The sequence below is a fragment of the Xyrauchen texanus genome, chromosome 38, assembly GCF_025860055.1.
Source record: "Xyrauchen texanus isolate HMW12.3.18 chromosome 38, RBS_HiC_50CHRs, whole genome shotgun sequence".
Classification (NCBI taxonomy): Eukaryota; Metazoa; Chordata; class Actinopteri; order Cypriniformes; family Catostomidae; genus Xyrauchen; species Xyrauchen texanus.
Genome location: NC_068313.1, coordinates 4,081,529 through 4,105,074, shown reverse-complemented (window position 1 = coordinate 4,105,074; position 23,546 = coordinate 4,081,529). Strand labels below are relative to the sequence as shown.

Genomic DNA, 23,546 nt, shown 5'->3' with positions numbered 1-23,546 from the left:
AGTAGAAAAATTACAATTGAAATTGCCAAAAATATTTTAGGGGTCCACAGAAACACGCCCACCGCCGCCTGCAGGGCCGAGCTAGGCCTGTACCCGCTGAACATTGAGATCCAGAAGAGATGTGTTCAGTTCTGGCATCACCTCCATCAGTCTGATCCAGAGTCAGTCACAGAGTCAGTGCAATATAAAGCCCTCCTCGCCAATGAATCCTCAGCAGAACCTCATCCTCTGAACACACTCGCTCTTCAACTCGTCCATCAGACTATACTCCCTATTGACCACAGCTACAGCCCCAAAATTATTATTAAAGAAATCCACACAAATCTAAAAGACACTCATGATAAATCATTAAAAGCACATTTTGACCTCCAGAATAAACTCCAATGTTACTCGACCCTCAATAGAACCACTAAATTGGCCAGTTATCTATTTATTAAACATTTTAAAGAAAGACAAATCCTCTCCAAATACAGATTAAGTGACCATGACCTAGAGATAGAGAGAGGAAGACGTAGACAAACATGGACAGAGAGAGAGCAGAGGATCTGTAGACACTGTGATCTACAGCACATAGAGGATGAGGAACACTTTCTGCTCTTTTGCTCGAAATATAGCAATATAAGAGAAACGTTTCTGCCCAAATTTGAAGCCTTGATCCCATCATTCTATGAACTGAGTGACACTGAAAAAATGTCCTTCTTACTCGGAGAATAGAGAGAGAGAGAGAGAGAGAGAGAGAGAGAGAGAGAGAGAGAGAGAGAGAGAGAGAGAGAGAGAGAGAGAGATTTAGGTAAAGGCAGGCTTTTGGAAATCAGAATTTGGAACAACATGATCATTTCTACCCAAGAAAAACAACCAATAATACTCACCAAAGCATCAGTTTTACCTCCTCTATGGATGAATCTCACAAAAATGTGTCCAGGCCACATTTTAACCACAAAAAAGTAGATATAGTGACATTATTTTTATGACAAGTTTTGCTAGATTCTGTGCCAAGACCATAATATCATACAAATTCAGCATCGCCAACTAATTCTATTTACAAATTTTATTTACCACTTTAATTCAAACCCTTACTTAGAAACTGTGCTAAATTGCATACTGAGACTAAGTCAATGCATAATCCTCCAAAGGTTTACATTAGACAATTCAAAAGTAATCTAAAGTGTCTGACATAGGGGGATTGTATCTATTGAGCTGGTTATGTGACCTCAACATGACAACACTCTGTGAGTCACTGATGTTACTGAAGTCTTCATCACATGTGAGTACATTTGAGTACTTTTTCTATTTTTAAATGTGCTAGGTTCATTTATTTAGATGTAAGCATGTTTTATGATAAGAAAATACTAAATGAATGTTCAAAAATATCTAAAAACTATAAAGATATAAAAATGTCGGACATACATTATCAAGCACATATTTCTTTTTCAAATAAAAAGACAGAAAAAGAAATCCATGGCACTCATTTGTGCTGTGAAAGTCGTGGAGAGCAGTAAAGGGAAGCATCATGTGAGGTTTAAATGTCTGGCACTGGTCATGTTTTCAAAGGGGTAGCTGATCAAATCATAAGATGCCATGCTGCACGTTTGAGCCACATGGCCACACGTCTTTCAATCTCCTGTGAGGAGAACAACATTCAAATGAGTGAGAGAGACACACACATGACAGCTTCCTTATCCAAGATATCCCATGTAATCCATATTTGTTACACACTCCATCACATTTTCCTTCTCGGTTCTCGTGGCCTTACCTTTCTGGCATGGAGCAGTGCAGGTCTGTCCCAAGCTTTATCTGAGTTCATGTCTGCACAATGGGCAGTGCCGTCGATGAGAATGACCCTTTCATTGTCCACCATAGTGTCATTCCAGACTACACTTAGCTCTGCCCAAGGGTCGATGTTGCCTGCATCAGGAAGACAAGTCTTTACATTTAAATAATGCTTCATCACCGTAGCGTAGTCTAAGTGGGAAACGGTATTCTCAGCATATAATCAGTTCAATAACAGTCTAACATAGGCATTTTCAAACTTTCAGATGCCAAGGAACACATAAATGTAATGCTGCCCTTCCAAGGGACACCCTTATTAAAATGATAAGGCATTTTAATGAATGAAGATCCATTTAAGGATATTCTGGGTTCAATACAAGTTAAGCTCAATCAATAGCATTTGTGGCATAGGGTTGATTACCGAAAAAAATAAATAATATTTTGACCTGTCCCTCTTTTATATATATATATATATATATATATATATATATAAAACAAAAATTATTAAAAAACCTGTGTAACAGCGAGGCATTTACAATGGAAGTGAATGGAGCCAGTCTGTAAACGTTAAAATACGTTATAAGATATAACCTTTACAGGTGTTAACATGTTTTTAGCTTGATACAATTGCTTACTAATCTAGTCTGTGTAAAGTTATATCCAATATTACAACTTTGTTGCCATGACGACATGGATTGTATCCTGCAATCCCGGAATTAAATGTAACTTTACACAGAAAATGTTTGTATGCAGTTTTATCATGCTAAAATCATGTTAACACATATAATGTTTACGTGATGTGGCTAAACATTTGAACAGTGTGTATTTTAGTGTTTATGGATTGGTCCCATTCACTTCCATTGTAACTAACGTCTAGGTTACGTATGTAACCTCCGTTCCCCAATGGAGGGAACGAGATGTTGTGTCGGAGAAGCGACACTAGGGGTCTCTCTTGAGCGCCGATATACACCTCTGATCTATAAAAAAAGGCCAATGAGAAGTTGGCAGACGGTATTTGCATATCCCGCCCCTGGACATACGGGCATTTAAGCGGGGTGAATACGGAAGTTCATTCAGGATTTTTCTGAGGATCCGGAAATGGTCCGGCCACAACAGTGGCTCGGCTCAGCGACGTGGCAGGGAAGACACAACGTCTCGTTCCCTCCATCGGGGAACAGAGGTTACATATGTAACCTAGACTTTCCCCTTCTGTTGCTCTCTCTCCACGTTGTGTCGGAGAAGCGACACTAGGGGTCCCACTTCAATCATGCCATGCGCTGAGCCGTGTACGTGAACTGCTGATACAGGAGCGGGCAGGTATTCTTACGTGCAAAGGCAACCAGCTGTCTCAGGCTGTACGTACCCTTCCCCAATGCCCCATTAAAGTCATCAGAATCCTTCTGGTTACCCTAGTGAGGGGAACAAGGTGATGCTTGCCAACCTGGGAATGGGCCAAGCCTGGCTGGGCCTCTTTTCTCTCTATGTTTCTCGCATAGAGCAACTACAGCCGGGGCCCTTACATGCATTAAGGGAAGGGGGTCTTACCCTGTTTCCAATTCTTTCAGGGGGAGAAGACCCTGCGGAGACCACACCTACCCTGCAGGGGAGGCAAAGAGTGGCGAATACATCACATGGCCGCTTGGGTCCTATGTGGGAAAGTTGGCGCGGTGGTAGATCCAGCCTCGTGGAGGGGGAAGCTACAGTACGGCGACTGAGGCAGCTGGAACTGCCTAAGGGAGACACGGGGGTCCGCTCGTGAGGGGACAGTACCGCGGAATTACACACAGGGGGAGTCCGAACAGGAGGCCTTAACCTGTGGAGCACCTATTCCAGTACAGGGTAGATTGAGTACCCGTAGTGGCTTGGGTCGGCGAGTTCCTCTGCTGAACTGCAGACCCAAAAGGGCTAGGGAGGAATCAACCAGGGATCCGAAGATGGGGTCTCCTGGGAACAAAGGCGCACTATTTTACCTCGGCTGAGGGAAAGGGTGCTAGGAACAAGCGATTCACCTGGCCAGATCGTTAGTGTGTTACCGAGTTCTACGTGCTCAGTCCTGAGAGAACACGGGAGATTGTAGAATCTCGCGAAAGTATTAGGTGTTGCCCACCCTGCTGCTCTGCAGATGTCTGCTAGGGAGGTGCCCCTGGCCAGTGCCCATGAGGACGCAACACTCCTGGTTGAGTGAGCTCAGACCCGCAAGGGGGGGGGGGCACGGCCTGGGTGTGATAAGCCAGTGAAATGGCGTCAACAACCCAGTGGGCGAGCCTCTGTTTGGAGACAGTGTTCCCTTTCTGCTGTCCCCCGAAAAAGACAAAGAGCTGCTCAGAACGTCTAGAGCTCTGCGTGCGGTCCAGATAGATACGCAAAGCACATACCGGACACAGCAACGAAAGGGCTGGGTCTGCCTCCTCCCGGGGCAGCGCTTGCAGGTTCACTACCTGATCTCTGAAGGGTGTGGTAGGAACCTTGGGCACGTAGCCCGGTCGCGGTCTTAGGATCACGTATGTGTCTGCCGGACCGAACTCCAGGCAAGTGTCGCTGACAGAGAACGCTTGCAGGTCCCCGACCCTCTTGATGGAGGCGAGCGTGATCAGGAGGGCCGTTTTGAGAGAAAGGGCCCTGAGTCCAGCTGAATCTAGCGGCTTGAAGGGGGATCTCTGGAGGCCCGTGAGGACGACCGAGAGATCCCAGGAGGGGAACAGGCTTGGCCGGGGAGTTAGCCTCCGGGCGCCTTTTAGGAACCTGATAATTAAGGAGATCTGATGTTGGCGTCCTCTGGACTCGTCTGAACCGGCCGGCCGGGGAACAGTCGTGGGGCTGAGGGCGGGGGTACCGTGTTCAGGAAGCCGGGACTGTTGAGATCTGGAAGCAAAGTGCCGTGATAACGGCATTTGCGGGCCAGGTGACCCAGAGACAAATCCCGTAGGAAGGAGGCGAGGCGTGGGGGGCGGCTGAAGTGGCTTTCTCTCACTACAAGAAAAAGCCACGACTGCAATGCTGTCATGGCTATGTTCTCGTACTGAAAACATAGACCATTCATAACAACGCTGCCTGCGTGTGATCGCAACCCAGGTACGCGAGGCAGTTTTTATGACCGTCAGAGGTGGGGAGAAATCAACCGCATCCAGAAACTACACAGGGGCGGAAAAATCATCTTTAAAAAGACGCGTCCTGAGAAGGACGTTTAACGCCACTGTGTTTTGCTCTTTTTAGAGCGAAATTACTCTTTTAGAATATCTCTTTTGATTTGTCTGCGCTGTCGAAGCGCCCAGGGGCAACAAATGCACAGCCGTGCAAGGAAGGAGAAAGCCGCTGTTATGCGCCGTCAGATCCAACAGAGGATTAAACAGGAACTGGTGTGTGACTCGCAGCAGACTGCATGCACGACCATCGGCTCCGAAGAAATTTTCTGAATGAACTCCCGTATTCGCCCCGCTTAAATGCCCGTATGTCCGGGGGCGAGATATGCAAATACTGTCTGCCAACTTCTCATTGGCCTTTTTTCATAGAACAGAGGTATATATATCGGCGCTCAAGAGAGACCCCTAGTGTCGCTTCTCCGACACAACGTGGAGAGAGCGACAGAAAGGGAACTGTGATTTGTGCTTTGTTTTTATTTATATTTAGTATTTTGTGTGGTAACAATCAACATTATGCAATAGAATTAAATGATCATGATTAATGTCATGATTTCTGACCAGTCTTTAGAAAGCAGATTTTGTTTTTTAAATGTTTACTTTTAAAAAAATTGTTCATACTGATTTCCCTAGTTTTCTGTTGAAACTTAATATTAAATATTTCATAATATTACATTTAATATTAAGAATACTTTAAAACTTTCAATAATATTTAAATAAAAACCCTTTATTTTTTTCTAGCTTTAACAACATTTTTATAATTAAATAAATTAATATAACTGAAAGTATCTAAATCCGAAAGGTGCTAATAGCAAAAATAAAAAAGGAACAAGGTATTATCGTTTTTTTGTTTATTTACTTTTTAATTTATTTATATACTTATTTTTGCATGGCTCCATGGTATTTTGCCATATATTAATACCATGGTACATAAATATGGTAATCATACAGTTCCATATATATCAAAGTACCACGTTATTATCTTCCGATACTATCACTTTACCAAGGAGCCACCACAATACTTTTTGTAAAAACCACCTTGGTTTGCAATATTTGTTAAAACGGTAGCATTTTCCAATAAAGCTCCATTTATTAAAATTAGATAACGCATTAGGTCTCATGAACAAACAATGAACAATATATATATATATATTTCTTTTTTGTATTTGTTAATAAAAATACAATTTTTCATTGTTAATTCATGTAAGTTAATAGTGCATTAACATAAACAACTTTTCATTAAAAATTAATTAGTATATGTTGAAATTAACATTAACCAAGATTAATAAATGCTGTAAATGTATTGTTCATTTTTAGTTCATGTTAACTAATGTTGTTAACTAATGCTATCAAATGGAACCTTATTAAAAAGTGTTACTGTCAACAGATCTTTCAAACACCATTAGAGTTTTCTCACATTATGCTTAACCTTAGTGTAATGTCTTTTTAACCTCAAGTTAAGGTCACTTTTAACCCAGGGTTAAGCAATATTTCATACTTGTAATTATTAAAGAGGGTTAGTTTTGAAGCCCTGTTCTGAAGTAAAGCATAGCCATTTTTATACATGGTAAAGTAACATTCTGCCTGACATCTCTGTGTTGACGGAAGAAAGACTTGATTCAGTTAGAGATTTCTGTAAACCAGGTTTCTGTAAACCGGTTAAAAAATGACCCAGAGTTATGCATTTTGAGTGGGATAGCCTACGTAAAAGCTTAAGGTGCTTCAGCCGCATGCTCACCGTTGACATAGAGCACACGTTGTGTTTGAGGACGGTTTCCTCCATAGTACTGGTTGGTAAAGTCAACATTGAAGGGCAGTCTGGACTGAGAGATGTTAAAGAGACGAGAGCAGAGCTCAGCCTGAGACTGAAGGGTTATCAGATGTGAGAAGAGACAGCTATCATCCTCACAGGTCTGATCTGCTCCATAAACCAACACACAGATACAAAGCTGGCTTATAACTTATAACTTTTACTTAAGACTCTTGATAAAAACATGATTATTGCACCTCTATTCTCATGCTTTTCACATCTGTTCATTATAATACATTATAATACACAAGTACAGTATACACCATGATCTTTATTTCTACTTTTAATTAAATACTGTAATTTACAAATGTCAGTCTACCAATCTCTCCACAACGTTTATGAAAAATAATCAAATATATGATGCAAAATATATGATAGGTAAACCATGAGATGAAACCATGATGTATGGTGTAAAGACAATGTTCTGGGAACTTTAGTTTCATGGTTATAAAAACCTAAAGAGAGCATTCCAAGAACATTAGGAATTGATTCCCTGAAAAATAACTAAATGGGAAGCTCCAAAAATCCCACAAGTCAGCATAAAAGTAATCCTTATTACTCCAGTGTTTAATTCAATGTCTCCAGAAGAGATTTGATAGGTGTGGGTGAGAAACAGATCAATATTTAAGTAAATTTTTACTATAAATTATCCACCCTGCTCAGTCAATCTCCACTTTAACTTTCACTTTCACATTTTTCTTGTATTTTTGATGATACGCATTCATGCATGTATACGCCCCCTACTGGGCAGGAACAAAAATGTACTTAAATATTGATCTATTTCTCAACCCACACCTTTCAAATCACTTCAGAAGGTATGAATTTAACCGCTGGAGTATGCTGCCTTTATGTGAATTTTGGAGCGTAAAGTTCTGGTCACCATTCACTTGCATTGCTTGGACCTACAGAGCTGAAATATTCTTCTAAAAATCTTAATTTTAGTTCAGCAGAATTTTCATTTTTGGGTGAACTATTTCTTCAAGGGAAATATTCTGTGTTTTCTGGGTACATATACCGAAAAATGTAATTCTCTTATCATTTACTTACCCTCATGCCATCCCAGGTGTGTATGACTTTCTTTCATCTGCTGAACTCAAATTAAGATTTTTTGAAGAATATTTCAGCTCTGTAGGTCCTTACAATGCAAGTGAATGGTGACCAGAACTCAGAAGGTCCAAAAAGGACATAAAGGCAGCATAAAAGTAATCCATGTGACTCCAGTTGTTAAATCTATATATTCTGAAGGGATATAAGCGTGGGTGAGAAATAGATCAATCTTTAAGTCAGTTTTTCCACTTTCAATTTCACTTGGCGATTCACATTCTTCGTGCATATCACCACCAACTGGGCAGGGAGGAGAATTTATAGTAAAAAAGTACTTAAATATCGATCTGTTTCTCACCCAGACCTATCATATCGCTTCAGAAGAAATGGTTTAACCACTGGAGTCATAGTGATGACTTTTATATTGGCTTAATATGCATTTTGGAGCTTCAAAATGTTGGCACCCATTCGCTTGCATTTTATGGACCTATAGAGCTGAAATATTCTTCTAAAAATCTTCATTTGTGTTCTGCAGGAGAAAGAAAGTCAAACACATCTGGGTTGGCATGAGGGTGAGTAAATGATAAGAGAATTTAAATTTTTGGTTGGACTATCCCTTTAATCCACACTTGGAAAATGTATCAATGTCGAAACAAGTGACATTTAATTTGAAAGATTTTAATTTAATTGGCATTTAATTTTAATGACACGGCAGCACACTTTTCAAAAAAAGTTTGATTAGTTTTAAATTGCACATTCAATACGGGACAATAGGCATCTAAATTTCAGCCAAAATACAGATCGTCCCGGCTTATACGGGACCGTTGTCAAGCCTAATTAAAAATTACCAGTTGGTTAAGAAAAGTGAAGTTATGAAAAAAGGTCTAGGATGATTTGTGTGCAGATCATTTGCATCTTGCTTTAATATTTTGCTATCTAATGTTGCAATATTCCTTCTTTTTAAGTGTGACTTAAGTGTCTATATACTACTGTATAAGTTAATGTGTATGTTGTTGTTGTTTTTTTAACTATGTTCAAGAGGGAATTTAAAAGGCAAACCAGAGAGAGTTCAGACATAAAGACAGTCTTAATACTCACAGAAGCCAAACTCAGTGCAGGTCTGGTACAGCCACTGTCTATAGCTGGATCTACCTGCAGTAGTGTTACTGAGTTCAAAAACAAGCTGCTCATGAGACACATCCAGACATGGCGCATTCTCTCTGGCACGGTACATCTGAACACATGGCACAAAGTTTATGACAGTCCTACACTTATAAAGATACTGTCTGTAACAACTACGCCTGTCAGAAATTAGTTTTCAAACACACTGCAAATTCCTGTGGATATATAGCTTAATATGAACCTTTTAATACTATTTTAAGTCTTAAAATCATAATGTGTTTTATTATGTACGGAATGGTAAAGTGTGGGGGGTTGAGGCAGAATCAGGCACTCCCAATGAACTTGTACTTGTAAAGCCAATGATGCCCTCTGCTGGTTAGGTATGATATTGTGTTTCATATTACACATTTATGACACTTCACATTTGTTCCCTTTGTTAACGGATTATAAAGGGGTTCATTAATGACTAATAAGTGATTTACAAATGCAATATAAATCATTAATATTTTGACACCCATTCAGTTCAACAGATGAAAGAAAGTCATACACATCTGGGATGGGATGAGGGAGAGTAAATGATGAGAGAATTGTATTTTTTTGATGAACTATTCCTTTAAGCTTAAACTTGACATAGTACTTGTTTATGTATGTTTATTAACCATATATAAACCTGTTATAACCTTACAACATGACAATTTAGATACCAATACCAAAAAATGTTGCTCTGTACCGCCACTAGTTGGACCAGACGGTCATATGGCTCCTCCTGTTTATGAGCCTCGCTCTTATTGGTCATCATGTCGCAAAGCTCCGCGATGCTGAACACAACCCCTTGCTCATTGTATTGGACGCTTCCCATGAAAACATCAGCCAAGCTCTGCATCAGTTCAGTCTTGTCATCTGGTTTTACAGGTGTTTCACAGCTCCTGAAATCTTTGCCCACCTCTATCTCATTCCCCATGAGCAGACTGGCCTCCACTGCAGCAAACGCTTGCTTCACTTTTGCTACACACTGACGACACACACCATTATGCAGTATCATTAGAAAATTTTTATTTTTGAAAAGTGAAGATGCTTGTGTTAACTAAGGAAGTATTTGTATCTATACCAGGTCTTAAAGGAGTCATGAAATGAGGAATTATATTTCGGAGTGTTTATTTGCAGCCCGTGTAAATAGCATCTGCCACACTGTGCAGCTATTTGCACCCCAATAGTCTGTTGAAACCAGAGAAATATGTGACAAACTGAACAGTAGATGTCGCTGCAGTGGTGTACGGTGTAAACACAGTTTGTTAATTTGTACAGTTGTCTTAGCGACCGCGGTTCTAATCCGTGTTTTGTCCCACTCTTTTTCCCTTCTGATTTGCTGTTTCTGGGGTCTTGTTCACGAGTGAGGGGAAAATGGAGCGGGAGGTTGGCCGGAGAATCGGTGTAGCGGGGGCGGTATTGCACTCGCTCTATCACACCATTTTCACGAAAAGAGAGCTGAAGGCAAAGCTCTCGATCTACCGGTCAGTTTTTGTTCCTACCCTCACCTATGGTCATGAAGGCTGGGTCATGACCGAAAGAACTAGGTTGCGAGTACAAGCGGCTGAAATGGGCTTCCTCAGAAGGGTTGCGGGCTTCTCTCTTAGAGATAGGGTGAGGAGCTCAGTCATCCGTGAGGAGCTCGGAGTAGAGCCGCTGCTCCTTTGCGTCGAAAGGAGTCAGTTGAGGTGGTTTGGGCATCTGATAAGGATGCCCCCTGGCCGCCTCCCTAGCGAGGTGTTTCAGGCACGTCCAGCTGGGAGGAGGCCTCGGGGAAGACCCAGGATTAGGTGGAGAGATCACATCTCCACACTGGCCTGGGAATGCCTCGGGGTCCCCCAGTCAGAGCTGGTTAATGTGGCTCAGGATAGGGACGTTTGGGGCCCCCTGCTGGAGCGGCTGCCCCCTCGACCCGACTTTGGATAAGCGGTTGAAGATGGATGGATGGTTGGATGGATGGATTTCCTGTTTCCATTCTTAATATTTCCGTTAACACTACTTAAAATAATAGATAAAAATGAATATAAATGTTGATTTCATCACAGTGATTTGGTCACGGTGAATGTCAAATAGTGCAGAGAATGGTTTGATCCGGAGGTGGGGTCTGTTGATCGCACTTGTTCCCACGGCTCGGCAGGCCTGGCTCCAGCTCTAAAATGTAAGTTGGGCCATAGGACCCGCCGGGTGGGCCGAACAGTTGGAGGGTGAGTGTAGGCGCAGTTCTCAAGATGGGCCAAGTTCATGATTGGGTGGTCCAGGCCCACCCAGGCCCCCCTGTGGAGCAGGGGGCATTTACTGTTAAGTCTTAAAGGAGAAGCAGCAGGAAAACCGAGCTTTTCTGACAGAGGGTCAGAATAAGGGTGGAAAATGATCATGTTTTACATATATATTTTTATATATGACTGTTTTTGTGCAAAAAAAACTTTACTAATATTACAAGTGAACCTCAAGGAACATATTAAAATAATTATATATAAAGCATGTGATGATGACCCTTTTAAGAAATTTGCTATTGTGAAACTCAGAACATGTAAAACACACACAAACGCAAACCCTCTTACCTTTTTAGAGCCACCCACCACCTCATTCATAAGACTACGACCAACCACCTGTAAAATAAAGTTATACAGTTTATAAAATAAAAACAACTATATACAATAATAACTGTAAATGTTGCAATCTAGTTTATAAGATTAACAAGATTAAATTATCTCCACAGGTGTTTTTGCAAAAGAGAATACAAAACCCACTTACTCTGTTATATGAGCTGAAGTCCAGTTGGGCAAGAACAGGGGCGGAGGATGCCACTGCTCCATAGATAAGATGAGGAAACTAGAAGAGGAAGAAATATTCTCAACAAAACTGCACAAAGTTCAAACCAAAATGTATTTTTAAAGGAATAGTTCACCCACAAATGACAGAAAAAAGGATTTTCTTTTTAATGTTGGGGACTATTCCTGTAAGGTGTACATAATAGACCTAGGTGGAGGTTTGGTCTACCAAAAATGTATTATTTAAATAAGTTATAATGCACAGTCAGCTGGTTGTTATCGCACAATAAACCCTGACATGGTGATCAGGACCCCAAAGTGAAGCAGAGAACGGTTGTATCACCATGAAGGGGTTTATATTGCAATAACAACCGGCTGACTGTACATTATAGCACTTATTACATGGCTACTAACCAATTAAATAAATACATGGACATACTGTTTTATATTGATTGGCGTTGAAATTATAATATGAAGTAATATGAAAAGAAAGAAATCACTAAACAACTGAAATCAATCTCTGGTTTGCATCAGAGTTCTGTTGGTGTTTATTTGATAAAAATGACTCTTCAATATTAAAGACTCTTCAATACTTGCCAAATATACAAATAAATGGACATGAAACATTGATTTGAGTTGAAATTATTTTATTAGCTTACTTGTAGATATCACAAAGGGTGAGCAGTCTGATATGTGGTAGTGCGGTTGTAACTGAGCAATATTGGACCGCTAGATGGCGCCATGGATCAATCAGAATTGAGTATTCAAGAGTCCCGTGTAATACAGAGTTTTATCATAAATTTTATTTATCCCATGAGGTCCACTTAAACATTTAGCTAAGGTTTTTTGTACTAAAAACAGTCCTATTTATCTCCATTTTTCATTTACCTCTCTTTGACCGTTGAATTAAAAGCCTTTTAGATGTCTATTGAAATACCTCACGGGTCAGCTAGTACTCGTCTTGTTGGTCAAAAACTACCTGGAATAATTGCATCTTCTTGGTGTTTATGAAATAATAAGATGAATCTACAGTATCTTACTTCCTCCTTATTATGTCAGCATGACTGGATGTGCCAAATTGCTGAACACTGAAAAGGCGTCATTATCATGTGTTAATATAAGCATCCCTGGGCCATCTGAAAAGTTTCAGAAGTTTCACTCCATTTTCTTTTTGGAATGGGTTGGAAATGTTAAGTTCTTAAGTAACAGTCTGTGTTCAAGTATTTCACTTTAAAATCATGGCAAATTTTTCATATGATACCTTTAAACTATAAACATATAATATAATTTTTTTTTAAAAACGTACTTCTAACCTCAAGCTCCGTGGACCCACTGTTTACGTTTCAAATGTAAAAGTCACTAGATACATAAATATTAATATGTGGTACCATTTGAAAGCTCACAATCTAAACTTCACTAGATTTCACTAAACTTCACTAAATCTTCACTAGATTTATTTTTGCATTTCTGTTGCATAAAATATCAAGATTAAACCCAAAATAGCCACAAAATAGCCTTGTCCTGTGATAAATATTGACGTTTTTCATATTGTGATAGAAGATGTATTTTTCCTACTACTTACAGCCATCTAATGGAATGAACCAGCACTTTTAGCAGAGAAATAGAGCAAAAAGAGCCTGAATCACAGACTTTCAGAAACAGCATAACAAAAAAATGTATGTTCATCACAAGATTTTAAACATGTACAAAATTATTTATGAAATATTGGAATATTTTTTATGTTTTTTTTTCCCTAAACAATAAGACCAATATTTTGCAATTAGTTGAGCTTTTTAATTTGGGAGTGAAAATATTTAGCAGAGAGTTAATGCTCTGCAAACAGAAAATGCAGTAACTACACATTTTGTGAAAACTGAGTTGGGACTGTTATTGGGGTTTCTTAGACTATGATCTGTCCTGTGATGGATTTGTTTGGCTCAGCTATGCTCTGACTCATATAAAATTTATAGTGAGTCTATATTATAATCCCAATTTGGCTGGACAATACAAATTGAAACTACTTTTCCAACTTTCAGGGTTGCTGTAGTTGCTGTGTTTTGGCTTTGTATGGCAGTTTAGTACATTCTTTAGTCAACTGAACTAAACAGACTTAAAAATAAAAGAAAAAAGAGAACAAACCTTTCCTCTCAGCCAAGCCGAGAGAGCTCCAGCATAGGAACCCCCGAAGCTGATCCAAGTGTTCTTATGGGAGAGACTGAAACATTGGCTGATATAATGATGGAACGCAGCTAGGTCAGCCAGACTGAAATAGGAAGAAGATGAGATATAAGACATATCACATACAGTATTTCATCCAGATTTGTGAAGCCGATGTCTGCCAAAAGCACTTACGCTTGCTGACTGGAGAGATCTCTCAGCTTCTCACTCTCTAGACCATCAGGGTTGATGCTTTCCCCATAGAAACGATGTTCCAGTGCCACCAGCAGTGCCCCATGGCTCTCTGCCATGTCCACGTGGTGACCTGAGAGACAGAGAGGGTCAGGACCAAGATATTTCAAATCACAAAAAAATATGGTAAAATGTATGAAAGCCACCAATGAAAAACTGGCACTTCCCACAATTACAATTTGGTGTCCAATTACTTTTTTAAACACAGATACCATTTTTGGGGTGGTTAGGGTTGGTTGAGAATATGTTGGATAAACTATTATCTAACATACTTAGCACGAAATGTGGCAAGTTTTAAACACATCAAATTCTGTTCTCCCTCGACAATGTCATAATCTGTTAAATTGATATGCGTTAATTAGTTAATTAATTATGGTAAACAACAGTAATAATTAAATAAGAATATGGATAGACAGCAATGCACTTTCAATGGAAGTCTATGGGGGAAGGCATTCCCCATGGATAAATGTGAAAATATATTCAAAATATACACATACTTAAACATTATGGGACTTATTTTAACTTGTTTTAATTTTAATAGTGTTTTTACAATTCATTTGTACTGAAACCTGAAACATTCCTGTGTTAGAGTGCTGAGTATGCCGTATCATATGATACATTGTGCTTTCATTATTTAGCAGTTGTGATGCTCAGAAGCAAGAAAAAATGGTTGCTGACCAAACAAGACACTGAATTTAGAGAGGGGTCCCTCTCCTCCTATGTAGAGGAAGACTGGTCCATCAGAGTGCTGCCAATAAACCTCATTTAAAAAGAATCTCTGTGCAGAACAAATATTAATTAAAATGAAGAATATACTGATAATAAAAAAAAATTATATATTGACAGGCAGAATAATTTAACAGAAAATAACATAATACAATTTTTTGTCACCATGTTAAAGACCCCATGAAATGGCTTGACATTGACACATTGATATTTTCTTTTTTGTATTGACTATTGAAAGTAATCCATCTGACTCCAGTGGTCTTATTCATATCTTCTGAAGCAATATGATAGGTGTGGGTGAAAATATGATCAATATTTAAGTTCTTTTCATTGTAAATCTTCACTTTTCACTTTTCACCTCTTTTCACATTCTGGTGTGGAAGTGACACATTCAGCCACCTACTGTTTAGATCTGGTCAAAGGTGGATTGATAGTAAAAAATGACTGAAATATTGATCTGTTTCTCACCTCCACATATCATATCACATCTTAAGACATGGATTAAACCACTTGATTCATATGTATTACTTTTATGCTACCTTTAGCATTACAAGTGTATGTGGTATTTATGTTGTTTAATTTAAACAGATTACAATTTTGATAGGCTTGTTAAAAGTAATTAAGACTTTTTATAATGTTACACACTTCTGTGGGCTTAAAAGATACATTTTAAATCATTTAAATTATTTTCTGTTACACTGTGTCATTTTCTCTTGTCAAAAAATGCACGTCAAACAAAAAAATATATTTTCCCCCACATACAGTTAAGAGTTTAGTGTTACATTCTCTCACTAACGTGTATTTTTGTGTGGTAAATGTGTCATTTTAACACTGATAGTGAATAGTGGACACCCATTCTGCAAAATTGCTTTGAGATAATTGAAGTTTATAACTTTATAACTATTATTTTATCTATGTTTTCCTTTATTTTGTGGTGTTAGTCATATGTCGTCAAGCATAACATGTCCACCTTGTAATGAGAAGATATATGGAAAATTTATATAATTTAACATTTCAATATACAGTATTCATGTTAACAGAAATAAACGCATAAATATTAGTTTACAAATATGTTTCCTAGATATCAATCACAGACCATGTAGTGGTTCATTTTTTGTATTTAGTTAATAATTAGTATCAATTACTGGTTTAATATTGGTTTTTAACTTGATTAACAATGGACCTCAATAATTACATTAATTCGACACAAAAATTTGGCGTTTTTTAAGTGTAAATTATGGCTAAGATAGCCTTACTGGTCAGTTACTCTCAGTCATCCTTAATTAGTGCATTTTTATGGATCCTTAAAATAAAGTGTTACCCAAATACCGTAGTTCAGCTATGGTTATTTTAGTAAAAGCCACAGATCATTTTTGTTATGGATGGATAAAGGTATGCATTTTGTGAGGAAAAGCAAACTATTGCTAGGGAACCCCAAACTTATTGTGAGGGAATGCAAAACTATTTCATGACTATTTTCCCTTCCCCTGAGGTGTTCCGTAAGTGATGATGTCATCATCTTTTTTTGGTCAATTTTCTGTAAATTGTAAATGGGTATCTCAGTCCATTTCATGGGGTCGTTAACAATGTTTTGTTTTGATTAAGTTTTTTTGTGATGACCTGATGGATGAAATTATATTGAAAGCAGGGTGTGGATGCATACAAAATCACATTTGTACCTGAGGGAAGGTTTTATTGTTTTTCCTGTCAAAATGGTTCAGAGGTTGGTGAATCCTGCCTTCTTTGGGAATGACTGTGGAAGTGTGCATCATCATGTGCTGTTTTACTCTGTCTTGATGAATGTCACGTACACGTTCTTTCATTTTCCATAGAATTCGACCTAGAAGATGCATGATATATAATATCATGAGGGTGTGAGTGTTAGGTCATAAAATTATGCAAAGGTAAACTTAAAAAAATAGCCCATGCTACAGCTATCTAGACAGATCCAAACAGATTCCTTTTTGCTTTTTGTTGACCAGATTTGTTTTCTTCTCTCCACATGATTCACTATATGAAATACCAACTATACTGCACATAAGATTAATCATACTGACATATTAATCTAAAGTTTAGTCATTACACTTTAATAAGTCATTAAACAATTTTATACAATGGCCAGGAAATGAACAGTTCATTAAAATGTGAAAATATATGAATCAAAATTTCATGATATATTTGAATATACATTATGCATTACAAAAAGAATGATTAGTAATTATTCACAGCATTGGGTGTAATCTGATGACAAAGTAATTAATTTCAGTGAACAAATTACTTTTTACTTGAAAAAAGTAGTGGAACTCATTACATTTTAAATTATTCTAATTGTAATCAGTCTACAGTTACTGACTTTCATTGAAAGTATTTACTTGTATGTACAATATTTGGGATGCACATATGTAACGTTTAAAATATTAATTGATATTTTGATATGTACATCTGTTTTGTGACAGCTGAAGGTTGACAATAAAAAAGGAGAAAAATAGACATTATTTTAAATTTGTTGAATGGAAAAACAAATTTTTTTTGGAAAGTTTTTAGAAAGTAACTTAAAAGTAATTAGCCATTTGCTTACTTTTCGATGACGTAATGGGTACAGAAATCAAATTATATTTTTGAGAAGTAATTAGTCATTTTTAGTGAATAATTAGTTTTTGAGTAAATTACCCAACATACTCTGATTATTTATTAGATATGACTTGTTACGACTTCACAAATGGATCAATATTGATTCCTCATCTGTGCACAGAATTGCTAATGTCTTTTAAGTAATATTGTAAACTGGATGAACTTGAGGAAAATTTCACCAAAAAATCCCTTGAAATTTCACTTGAAATTAGTTTCAAGAAAGCTCTAGTATTATTTGTTTGCCAATGCCATTTGGTTTGATATTTTGTTATCTGATGCAATGACATTCAGATATTTCTAAGCATGGCTTAATTGTCAATATACTTCTTGGGGACCCATGATATTGAGATTAGGCAGCACACAACTAATAAACAGTCTATTAAAAATGAAAGAGCTGAATAAATCCATTGCTTATTATAACTGCATTAGAACAGGAATTTATTAACAAGATGAGGAAGACAAAAAACATATTTTTCTTGTATTCACTCACTGAAATGTGTATGGTTAAGTTTCTCAGCCTATTGAGTTCAAAGTTACTCCTTTTAAAGTAATGATAGTGCTATGAAAACATTGTAATGCAGAATCAGTCTTACCTGAGCAAACCAAGTCAGTAAGTAGGACTACCATTACCCATCTCATCATGAACATCGTTATAGACAGCTGATTATCATATCAGTCATCGGTCTATATTAACTACCTGGTTTGGTGGTGGATGTGGGCTGTAATGTAGTATTTATATCCAACTGATTGGGCAATCAGCCAATATGATGTCCATAGTTCTGTGTTTGTTTTTACAAACTTGTCTAAAAGTGTATGATAATGATAACCTGAAACCTTGACGCTAAAATAAGTACATGATATCCATGCTATGACACTCTATCATATTACAAGCCTAAATGACTCTCTTCACAAATACTCCATATGTAAAATTAAAGTATGACCTACGAACAAGAATTAATAATGGCCTGGGCCAATGGGGAAACATATGGAAACAAGCTACTGCTTGTAGATACATGAACAAGACATAAATGTGTGCAGGTGACTGTTGGCACACTGCTAAGATAGCTACTTTGAAACTGTAGCTTCCAAAGCTTCAAGTTACTTATATCTTAAAGTAGTTAAACTACAGTGAAGCTACTCTTTTAAATAAAGTAGTTCCCTTTTAAGTCGGTGATGCTATGGGAACTCCTCGCAGAAGCGACAATCACTAAACCCTTTTAGAAATGTGGCATTTACATTGGTAGATGGCACGTATTTGTAGATGGCATATAAACCGGAAAACAGCATCATTTCCTCAGAATGTTTCTCTTGAGTGTCGCAATGAAGTCTCTCATCTCTGAACCAGACTCATTTCTTCATAATTTGGATTAGCACCCTTCAACAGCGAGTGGATTATATTTCTTCTCCTTGACGTGCTCCCATGAACAGCTTATCTTTTGAACACTTTCATGTTTGATTGTGCTGCTTAAAGATGGCGTTTTGCAAATGTTTCCCCAAAGCACATGAAAATGAGCTATATAATCCTGTGTCTGATGGGTATGAGCACTGTTTTATAAGGGGTGCCTAGCGAGACTGATTGTGTTCATTGTGAACGCATGAATCTCAAGATGTTTTGCTCTCAGCTCGTTTTAGTTCTGAATGCCGAAACCACTCCGACATCTTCCTGCTATACTCCTTCAACAGCTCCCAAGAAATGCGCAAGCACGCGATAAAGTGCGTCGGATTAAGGGGAATTTGTCGCTGGCCTTAGCCTTGTGTGCCTCCTCTTCTCCATATCGAGCGGCTTCACCAGTTCAGTACTAGTGATGTTTACCTGTCAAAGCACTGACTGAGATTTATTGCGTGTACTGTGAGCACTTGAAACTAGAGATGCTTTTTTATGACGCTGCTCTCCCCTCTTCCCGGTACACTCCTGCTGCTCTCGAGGGACCTCAAGAGGGAGGTGCACGAGGATGAGATATAGGGCATGGACAGTTTGAGGGTATCGCTGGCTTGAGCCTTGCATCTCTACTCTTCTCCATTTCTAGCAGCATTGCCTGTTCAATATGGCAGAGGTTATGCTGAGGGGGATCACTTTCAATTATCCCTGTCAGGCACAAGCACTATTTATTGCCTAGACTTAGACCATGCAGACACAATACTCGCTGAGATGTAATGTGTTCATTGTTGTGTTGTGTTTACAGAGCACAGAGTATGCGGATGATTTTGCAGGCTTGAGCATTATGCCTCTCCTCTTCTCCATCTCTAGAAGCTTGTTGTTGTTTCAGCTTGCCTGTTCAGAATACACCCGTGGCGATTTGCAGCTTACTCCAGTGCGCTGCTATCATTTATGTTAGGTGGTGGTGATGATTTCAGGGATACTTTGTCACTGGGCTTTAACTACTGAAAAATGTACATGCTCAGGTGTGGCGCTAACTGTAATTTACCCCGGCGGGCAGGAAAATGGGACAAAGTGGACTCTGACACTTGAGTTGCTTGGAGTTTCTTGCTTGAGCCTCAAAAAAAAATGTAAAAAAAAGATGAATGGTGTTCACGATGTTGACTTGCCAGCCTAGGAAATTGTCAGGTCTATAGGTGGCCCAGTGTCTGTAGAGTGAATTCGCTTCTCGCTTTCACCGCAATTGGGAGTCAGGAATGAGATCATGACATCTCCTCAATACTATTGTTGATGGCATGCCAGAAGACTGCTATGTCACAACAAGGATATTTAAGGTGCCTCCATGTCGTCTAGCAGACCTCTAATTTTATCTGCTGTTGTGAGTCGGGAATGAGTTTGTGATGCTGGTCACTTCATTGCCTGTCATGCTGTTTTTAGCGACGTGCCAGAAGACAATGTCACAACACAAACACTTAAGATGGATGCAGTGTTTCAAAAAGAAACACCTCTGTATCCACAATTCAGGCTTCTTGCTTTATCTTCAGATGCAAGCAAGAAACGAGTTTCAGTGTCTGTTTTACTTTGGGTGGCCACATGTCGCAACATGTGGATTTATGGCATATACGGTGCTTTCTTCTGACCTCAAGAAGAACCTAAACGCCTAAAACTGTGATTCCATGGGTGGCCATCTCACTTCCCCGCCATTGACGAGCCCCAAACAAGTTGTAGCTTATCGTAGGTCACTTTGTGTCGTTTTTAACTATGGTTGGTCACACCATAACCTTGCTGCGTATGCGCAAGACATCCATGCTGTATAAAACCTGTGGAGCTGGTTCTTATATGTTCTCAGGACAGAGCTCTCACTTTCCCTATCAATGTATGCCAGGAATGAGAATACGATTCCAGTCTTGTTACAATGGTATTGCTTTTGACAGCATGTCAGAAGCCTGCAGCGCAAATGACAGACCTCATTGCAGCTACATGAGTCTCACCAGCTGTAATTGAGTCATGCAGGGCTTAGTACCCAATGTACCCTGTACCCAATGCCAGGGAGTTCAATCTGGGTACTGAGCACAGTCGGCCACCTCGCTTCAATGGCATTCTGCCCTACACTGTATGGTGCAGGACGTGCAGATTTTTACACTCAGAGGTACAGTGTCTCCTCGCCTCACTGGCATGCAATGCATTGAAAAGCTTCTAAAGCAATTATCTTCAGGTCAACAAGACGGACGTTGGGCTGTGGTGGAGGAAACGAGGGAATGCCAAGAGTAGCAAGCAGTGGAGGGAACGAGATGCTGCGTAATCGCTCACCACACTTCTGATTTCTCGCTTTGAAGAGAGATGCGCTCTCCTCCCTTGAGTCTAAAAATTCTGAGGAAAAGGCTCTGTGCTCTGGTTTTTATGACCACTATAACGAGCGTATAGGGGGCATAGCGCCAAGCATCATCTGCCAAAGAAATTGTCGAGATTCTAAGAGTTTGCACAAAGTCAGACATAATATTATACTTCGTTCGTTTTGACTCAGTAATTAACATAACAGCAGTATAATTTTTTTTTATCATGAACCAAACTTCCCTGTACTATTCAGAAAATGTTTTGAATCTTCTTAAAGTTATGCATTCTTCTCTTCTCTTCAATTCAATGCATTATGTATTTATCCTAATTCTTATCCACAATTAAGTTTATGAGCCAGTGAATGTAACCTAAACCCATTTAAGTATCAGACTGATCCGGACTTGTGTTATGGTTGGCAGAAGCTTTCAATTCTTTAATGATTCCATATAACTTCTAGCAAAATGGAGCCAATTCAGAAGCATAAGATCTAAAACATTCATAAATGTGACCGCGAGGGGAGAAGGGGCTCTTAACCGTCCGCCTGGAGCGGTCAGGGCCGCTGCCAGGGCCGCTGCCAGGGGAGGAGTCCCCTACCAGCCGCTGAAACGCGGTGGGGTCTGAGACCGCCGACTCGCAACTGGCTAGTAAGTGTTTTTTTTTTTTTCATCTCTCTCTCCTCTCACTGCTGCTCTGCGTTGGCATTTTCCCTCTCGTTTAAATTTTACAGTGTTTTTTGGGGGGTACTACACTGTTACAGGAAGTACCCCCCCCCCATTTTTATTATTTCTGTTTCCCTCCCCTTGTCCCGTCCCTCATCCAGGTAGATGGGGATGACCTGAAAAAAAAGGCACGGCCCTCCCCAGGGAAAGGGGGGGGGGGGGTGTACTTCATGCCGGGGGCTCCCCTGCCTGAGAGAATGAGGGAGTGATGTGACAGGGCGGAGGGCGGGGCCGGGTCGTGATTCTACACACCCGGTCCCTTATCAGGCTAATCAAGCCTCCGAGAGGGATAAAGGCCAATTGCGGAGGATGGTGCGGGAGAGAGAGATCGTTTTCGGACATGTCCATCATGTGTGTGTGGGTTTGTCTTTGGTTTAAGTTAATCATTAAAATATTATTTATTTCGTCAAGCCTGTTCTCGCCTCCTCCTTTTCATTGAACTGCTTTACACCATGCTTTTGGGGGGGGGGGGGGGGTGTTATGTGGTTCTGACCAGCATTATAGTTGGCAGGCAAATTATTTTAATCGGATGGAAGTCGGATAGAGCGCCCTCATTTCCAGAGTGTTGTGCGGAGATGGGGAGGGTAGCTGCTTTTGAGATGTCAAGCAGAAGGCTGGGGTTCAGAATTAGTTTGACAGGAAGTTGGGCAATTACTTGTTGTTTTTGGGGGACTCTTGGGGAGGGGCTGTGGAAAAAGATGTTTAGGTTTAATTATATATGATTATGTTCTTTTTTCTTTTTGTTGCTTTCTTTTTTGGATGTGTATATCTTTGTGACCACAGGGGTGTTCGTTGGGGGTTAGGGTGGGGTTGGTGATTGGGGAGGGGTATATTTAAATGTTAAATGTTGATTCAGTGTATATACATGTTATGATGTGGCTCGCTGACCGGGGCAGGCGTGGGCTCTGGCTCGCAGACCGGGGCAGGCGTGGGGTCTGGCTCGCAGACCGGGGCAGGCGTGGACCGGGAGGCGGAAGCCCGTCTTCTCTTCCTCCTCCGGGCAGACGAAGTGGACCGTGCAGGCTCAAGGGAATCGAATGGTGTGGGGGTTTGTTCGCTGACTGGTGGGGCAGGCGTGATGGGAAGAGCCATGGGTGCGTGGAAGGTTGCCACCGCGGGGGGTGAGGTAGGGTCCTCCTCCTCTGCCACGCCCACAGTGAGTGGCGAGCCGCTGACCAACAGAGTCTCTTCCACAATCTCCTGCAACGTCCAGCCGTGCGTCGCCGGTGGCAACCGCTCCCTCAACGACGTTTCCAAATTGCCCCTGAAGAAAACCACCAGGACTGACTCCGGGAAGTCCGAAATGTGAGCCAGCTCCAGGAAGTCCCGGATGTGGTCTTCAACTGGTCGATCCCCTTGCTTTAAACCTAGCAGCTGGTAGTTGGCCTGCTGGACCGCTGGATCCATTGTTTTGGTCGTGCGTTCTGTTATGATGTGGTGTGGAAACAGGAGAACGCAGATGGAGGTGTGGATCCAAGTGCGGCTTTATTAATAACAACACAAAAGAAACAAAACACTGGAACAAATCAAAATCCACGATGGGAAAAAAGGTAAACCAAATACCGAAGAATACGGAGGGCGGAGAACAACAGGGTAACCTCGGAACGGACAGACGGATAACAGGGTAACCACGAGCGGGTAGACAGACTGGCAGGGAACACGAACAGG

At 40.0% G+C, this 23,546-nt stretch overlaps 1 protein-coding gene across 1 annotated transcript; it reads right to left on the bottom strand.

Annotated features, from left to right (window-relative positions):
* Nucleotides 1-1,561: 1,561 nt before the first annotated feature.
* Nucleotides 1,562-23,285, bottom strand: LOC127631437 (thymus-specific serine protease). Its single transcript, XM_052109549.1, has 13 exons — nt 23,055-23,285; nt 18,041-18,107; nt 16,496-16,656; nt 14,769-14,868; nt 14,034-14,163; nt 13,821-13,944; nt 11,665-11,742; nt 11,472-11,519; nt 9,614-9,895; nt 8,860-8,995; nt 6,646-6,825; nt 1,754-1,905; nt 1,562-1,621 (listed from the first exon to the last, which is right to left on the bottom strand). Exons 1-13 carry the CDS (start codon nt 23,283-23,285, stop codon nt 1,562-1,564), a joined length of 1,749 nt encoding a protein of 582 aa, XP_051965509.1.
* Between the last annotated feature and the right edge of the window lie 261 nt (nt 23,286-23,546).

Bases quoted from the DNA above. Each gene is read 5' to 3' on its own strand.
- LOC127631437 (XM_052109549.1), bottom strand. From the start codon at position 23,285: ATGGATCCAGCGGTCCAGCAGGCCAACTACCAGCTGCTAGGTTTAAAG. The intron at 18,108-23,054 runs GTCAGCGGCTCG...TATGATAATCAG, and splicing joins TTGTGGAAGAGACTCTGTTG to CTGTCTATAACGATGTTCAT. The intron at 8,996-9,613 runs GTACAGAGCAAC...CCATGTGTTCAG, and splicing joins GTCTGGTCCAACTAGTGGCG to ATGTACCGTGCCAGAGAGAA.